Raw genomic sequence first — 6,495 nt, 5'->3', positions numbered from 1 at the left:
GGCTTTGTAATGACTTCCATGTGAGGACAGCCTGAAACCCCTTTCTCCAACCTCATCTCCTTCCATCCTTTCTTTCACTTTATGGTTGGAACACATCATAATTCCCCAACTTGTACACTATTTCAAGCCTCTGGGGTCTTATTTGGACTGCTGTGTGTCCAAGTAGAGAAGTAGAGTTCTTTGTCCCTCCTTTTGGTATGGATTGAAAAGCCTCTGCCTTATCACCTAAAAAAAAGAGAGGAGGAGAGAGCAGATTGGTTTGGCTCAGTGGATAGAGCGTCGGCTTGCGGACTGAAGGGTCCCAGGTTCGGGGGGAGAGAGAGAGAGAGAGAGAGAGAGAGAGGATGAGGGAGAGGATAGAGGTAGTGGTCACTCCATTTTAAGAATTTCCTTTTAGATTGAACCAATCTGATTACCTGGTAGGCAGTTGGGATTTAGTTGTGCCCTAAGGCTCCTTTCTCTCAATGGGTTAAAGTTCGGGGTAAATAGAAAACTTAACCCAAATCTGAAATGTGTCTTAATTTCAAAAGTAACTCCCCAATTTAGATGTCCCTCCTGAAGTGCGAAAAGACCCAAGCTTTCTCAGAGCATCTGATCCCCACGCCCCAGAGGCTGAGCTCCCATTTGGGGCAGAGCAACCTTTTGTTCCTCTCCCTTTCTCACTGCCTCTTATCTCAGGGCCTGTTCCTTAGCTTTCATTCGGGTGAAACTCAAATATCTGAACCCAACCAGCCAATTTAGCAACTTTTGTGTAACTGAAGTTGAAGTTTCACTCTCATATGGATGAGAAGGGAGCAGTGGGCACTTCGCATGCACCAAGATCGAATCCCCTGAATTGCAGGGTTTCAGGCTCACACGAGACCTCCAGAAGGTTCTGCTGATGCCATCTTATCTACCAACCGCTAGATTCCAGGTAGCTAGATCCATATGAATTAATGACTTAAAATTATATTTCAAATTTTTATCTTCTTATAAACATAAGCCTTTTGTCTGTTTATAAGTGAGATCAAGTATCTTTTGTCATGATAACGAATACCAGAGAGCCCTGGCCGGTTTGACTTGGTGGACAGAGCATGGGCCTGCAGACTGAAGGGTCCCCAGGTTCGATTCCGGTCACGGCACATGCCCGGGTGCGGGCTCGATCCCCAGTAGGGGACGTGCAGGAGGCAGCCGATCAATGATTCTCATCATTGATGTTTCTATCTCTCTTTCCCTCCCCCTTTCTCTCTGAAATCAATCAAAATAAATAAATAAATAAAAAGAATACCACAGAGTAGTTTCTAATGGTAAGGAAGGAGTAAGAGAGAATTAAGTTTTGAGGTGTGTGGGAGTGCCCTGAAAAGGGAAATAAAAACCAGTGTAGAACTAAAAGGGTTTTGGTTTAATTCTTCTTTGTATCCAGAGGCAGCTCTGCAAATCCCACCCTAATGTGCCAGTGCCTGGCCCCTAATCTCATTAAACCCTCCAAAGGGAAAATGCGTGGAAGGCAGAGCTGATTCGATCCCTTTTGATATCTGCCCCTGGGCCTACTTTGGGGGCTCTGAGAACACACGAATTAACACGGACCAGTGAACGCATTCCAAAGCAGGCCTTCCAATGACGAGCCAAGCCAGGTACCTTACAGCTTGTATATTTATTGAACAAATGCTACTAAAATACATTGGGTACTTGTCATGAGTGCATCAGTAAAGATCACATTGTTACAAAAGCCTGCATTTCCAGCAGTACACAGCTGCAACTACATAAATGCCACAGACGCAGAATACTGTTCTTGCTCTATTTACACAGCTGATAGACCTATTCTAACAAAGGAGGGAGAAGGGAAATGCACGAGAACTCAGGCCAGTGGGGGAGCAAGAGGAGAACGAAGTGCAGCGCATGCATCATCGATGCTGAACAGTCAGAAGCGGAACAGTTCAGAACAGAGCCTACCCTGTCAGAGGAAGCGCTAAAAGACAGTTATATAAAAATCAAGGTGGGCTTTCAGACTGGCTAACGCAACAACATTCTGTGAGTAGATGGTATTTCTGATTTTTTTGTTTGTTTATCCATTCCATTGGGAGCAAGGACAAAAATGTAACATCTATACCTTGCTTATCAAAAAGAGTGTTCTACCTTTTTTTTTTTTTTTACATTTTGCAAAGATACTTTTTCCAACCTAATATTTGGGAAAGGTGTAATTTCCCTATTTCCACTCAAATGCCAGGTTTTTTTGGATTTTTTAGAGGTCATTTATTAAAAAAGAGTTTTCCCTCCCCCCCCCAAATATTCTTTCAAACAAAAAGAACCAAGAGAGACACCTAAAAACGCCTGTCCAATTATTGCTTTTCTTTCTCTAAGTTAGGCAGGCGAGGCTACCAAAAGGAAGAGATTTGGTAAGTAAATTACAGTTTTGTGATTGCTCCCACTACAGGGACTTCGGGTCCATGAGTACCAGCCAACGAGACGTGGTCTCTTACACTCTCTCTGGTAGCGTTCACTCAACCTACAATGCTGAAGAAGAAAGCCACACTGAAGACACAAGGAAAACAGGTCAATCCAGTCTAGAGAACAACATTCAGGGAAACAGAGTACCAACACCTTCTTAGAACATGGAAATAAAAAATAACTCCATCAGAGCTACCTCGCCAAGGAGCATGTTGAAAGTCCAAAATAGCACCATTCATCAGTGTCTCAGGTCCTGTGGCAGCATCTCGGTCACTTACCACAAGGAAACAATGAGTTTCAAACTACTTCTATACATCAAAAGAGTACATGGATAAAATATAGAGATATACAGACAATTGATGAACATAAACTACTAGGTTTGTTACATCTAAATGAAAAAAAAAAATGGGGACTCTCAGCCTCTGCAAGAAGCAGTCGGGAGCTGTATGAGTGACCAGGCAGGAGTGGACCGGTTGTGTGAGAGCAGTGGGAGTTTGAGTTGTGGAAGACGTCATCGTAGCGAACCAGGCCTGAAGGCCCACCTGTAAGGGTTGTAAACGTGGATTCACAGTGTGAAATTCTGAGCGTTTTCACTTGAGTCAGAATGATTAAAAACTGGTTTGATGATACCTATTTGTCCACTGTAAATTCTCTAAAGCAAGGCTCAGAGTCCCATAGTTTCTTCTTATATTTGATGATTTACACAGAAAAAAATCCCATATATGATACCATAACCTCATCAATACCCATACACCATACGTAATACAAATGGAGGTGTTATGATTAAAAAGAGTGGAGGTAACTGAAGCTTGGGGAGTGGAGTTCATTGCTGCCACGTGGAGTCAGGGAGGCAGCCTCCGTCTCATCGTTCTTCTTGCGGTTCACTTCCTTTGGGACGGGAAGTCTTCCCTGAAAAGCAGGTGGGCCCAGACACAGGAACACACACAAAGAGAGACACACTTAGTCATACTTCTGAAACCATTTGGAAAATTTTGCCTTTTATCCTTGAACTCCCAATGTTTTGCAGAGTTTACACATTAAACACAGCTCACCTGAATGTAAATATTAGGTCTGTGGGGGTATGAAGTAATTAAACACCAGCCGCCTTGGCTTCGGCAGAAACAAGTGCTTCTCTAACGGCTTTGCCCAGCCAAGTGGGAGGCAGCATTCCCCAAGAGTCAGGTTTCCAGGGACAGTTTCTAGTGTCAGGTAGGGCCTGACATGAAGCTGGGTGAGAGGTGCTCACAGGAGTATTGAAAAAAGGAGTTCAATGGCTGTGGTGGAATAGGGCAATCGTCCATTTTCTAATAGATAATAAAAATATTTAAAAGCATATTACAGTATGTGCAAATGTAATTTATGTAAGGTCTATTCTATAAGCACTGGCACAACCCATGTGGGCCTTCTGGTCAGAATCAGAATGGGGACCAGAGGTGGGCGTGTTTGGGAGGAAACAGTGTGGGGTTCAGGGGGAAGGTGTTGCAGGAAAGACGAGGATAGCATGAAACCAAGAGCTGGCGAGAGAGTCAGTTAGGTGGGACTGACTGGGGCTATTCTAAGTCTCTCATCACAATCCCGATGAGTGAGATTTTTGTGTTTCTAAGATAATCAAACCACAATGAGCACCAATGGGAAGGAGCTCTCCACAGCAACCAAACAGCAAGAGGACAGGACAGTGAACCCCATTTGCCATTGGATGATAAAAAATAGAGGTCCTGCTCTCCCACAAATACACTGTATGTCCTGATCAGATATGAAAATAGTGATCTGACACATTTCTCCTTTAGACAAACCATTGATTACTGGAGTTTCTTTGGAAAAAATTACCCATTGTGGTTTAAAAGATCTTTCCCCCGTTTTTTGCTCAGGTCACATGTTCTAACAGAACATTTATAATAAACTGATTTGACTGGATATAAGAACTTGGATTAAAGTGATAATCTTGCTTTGTGACTGTAAATGATCCCTTTTCAATTTCTTCTTAAGAAGAATCCAGACATCAGGAACTTCCTAATAATTTGAAACTGAATCAATGTTTTCATCAGTCCCCGGGTGGACTAAATGTCACAAGTAATTCAACTTCAAGAAGTCTTATTCACTGTATAGATTTTTCATACTAAACATCTGGTATGCCCATTTTTGTGTTTAAAAATCTCAGACATTGAGAGCATACAACATTTTTAAGACGTATATCAAATCCACTCAGTATGTACTTTAATGTTTCTTTGAGTTGTGAAAATAATTTTAATCTTGAGATTTTGGCATGCAATCCCAAGATTTAAAAAGAAAAGAAGAGAAATCCACTGTAATCCTGGTGCCTATTTTTTAAAAATATATTTTTATTGATTTCAGAGAGGAAGGGAGAGGGAGAGATAGAAACATCAATGATAAGAGAAAATCATTGATTGGCTGCCACCTGCACACCCCCCACCATGGATCGACCCCACAACCCAGGCATGTGCCCTTGACTGAAATCGAACCTGGGACCCTTCAGTCCACAGGCGGACACTCTATCCACTCAGCTAAACTTGCTAGGGCCTGGTGCCTTTAAAATAATATTTGTTCCTCCTCCCCCAGCAACAGTTAGCATGCATGGTTTGAGATATGACAAACTTAGGTTTTAGACAAGTGAAGAATTCAATGGCTTCTTACTGTCACAGGTCAGGATGGAAGATCAAAAGTTCATAAACATTATTTCACTCAACTATCCTCTGTACATGACTGAGTTTCAAATTGCTAACTTCAGTTCAGAGTTACTCTGTTCAAAAGTGAATATATAGAACAATATTCTGTCTCTAGATAAGTCTCAATCTCACTAATCTGTTACCTCTATGGAAAATACTTAACAAAACGAAATGAAGAGCTGAGTGGGATCTCGACAATTTGGGAAGAGGTTATTTCCAGGAAAAAAAAGAATGTGAAGATTATTTCAGATGGGAATCCACATTTTTACTAGTTTTCTCTCTTGTGAGGTTCCCAAACATTCATGTCTTCATTTATTATTCATGTTCTGAGTGCCCATTATGGCTTGAGTACTCTATTAGATTTTAAGCCTACAAAGATTAAAAGAGAGACAAAAACAGTCCTTGCCCATCCTGCCCTTAACTGAACTGCTGTGTGGGAGATGGCCAAGTACAACTGGACAATGGCAAGGCAATGGCATAGCCCATGCAGAGCTTATGCTACTGAAGCAGCCCGAGGGGCCATGACCCAACATATCTGTGGGGAGAGGAGCTTCTGGGGAGATAAAATTCTACCCATCTTCTCTTTGGAGGCCGGAATTTATTATCGTTACTTCCTCTCCTTCATTAAAAAAAGAGAAAAGAATCCAGTCTTCCTGCCCCCACTGAAGGAATTGTAGGCTTCTATGGAAAGGGAAGGAGGCATTTTGAAGGGAGGACACAGGATGTCTTATTTCTTCATATGTCAGGCCGTATAAAAATTCAGGGAAAAATCATATCTTCTTCCATTGTCCAGCACATAGTGGTCCCTAGAGGACTGGGAACTGGAATAATCTAGAAGGCTGGAGGAGGGGAATGACGTGTCCGCTGGCACCCACAAACCAGAGAGTGCCCCTACCACTGACCTAACTCAGGTTGGATGCCTTCTCTGATGACTGCCAGTACATGAATCTCCCAGTTACTCAATAATGTGACTTGGACCAAGTGAGTCAAGATTATTTTTTTATGATTATGCAGAGATATGCTTTTCCAGAAGGAAACTGCTGAAAATAGGATAAATATATTATGCTTAAGATACTATTCATATATTTAGAGAGGAAAGAAGTTAAAATTAACAGAAGACCTGAGTTGCAGGATCCACTGTGCCAACCCCTGAAGCATGCCTCATTATAGGCAAAGCCTGGGGCCTGGACTGGCCTAAGAGGAAGGGGAGGCACTATTGGCCTCATTGACAAACTCGCCTAGTCTTGTCTCCTGGTTGCTGTCACCAGTATCAAAGAGAGGGCCTCTGGATGCCTGCATGGGGCAGAAACTAATGACAAGACTACACACTCATTTGCTCCTTCCGTTATCATGTTTCATCCTCAGCTGCTCAGGGAAATTTTGC

General features: G+C 42.5%; 1 protein-coding gene across 1 annotated transcript in view; it reads right to left on the bottom strand.

The window, feature by feature from the left end:
- Positions 1-1,614: 1,614 nt before the first annotated feature.
- The window catches only part of NREP (neuronal regeneration related protein), a 28,347-nt gene continuing 23,466 nt past the window's right edge, over positions 1,615-6,495 (bottom strand). Inside the window, exon 5 of the mRNA XM_014463757.2 lies at positions 1,615-3,336. Coding sequence (XP_014319243.1) covers positions 3,211-3,336 — 126 coding nt within the window. The 3' untranslated portion in view covers positions 1,615-3,210. The remainder of the gene's footprint in view (positions 3,337-6,495) is intronic.

This window comes from Myotis lucifugus, unplaced genomic scaffold, assembly GCF_000147115.1.
Source record: "Myotis lucifugus unplaced genomic scaffold, Myoluc2.0 scaffold_0, whole genome shotgun sequence".
In the NCBI taxonomy this organism is placed as follows: domain Eukaryota; kingdom Metazoa; phylum Chordata; class Mammalia; order Chiroptera; family Vespertilionidae; genus Myotis; species Myotis lucifugus.
Note: the sequence above shows the minus strand (reverse complement) of the source record. Positions and strands in the feature narration are given on the sequence as shown.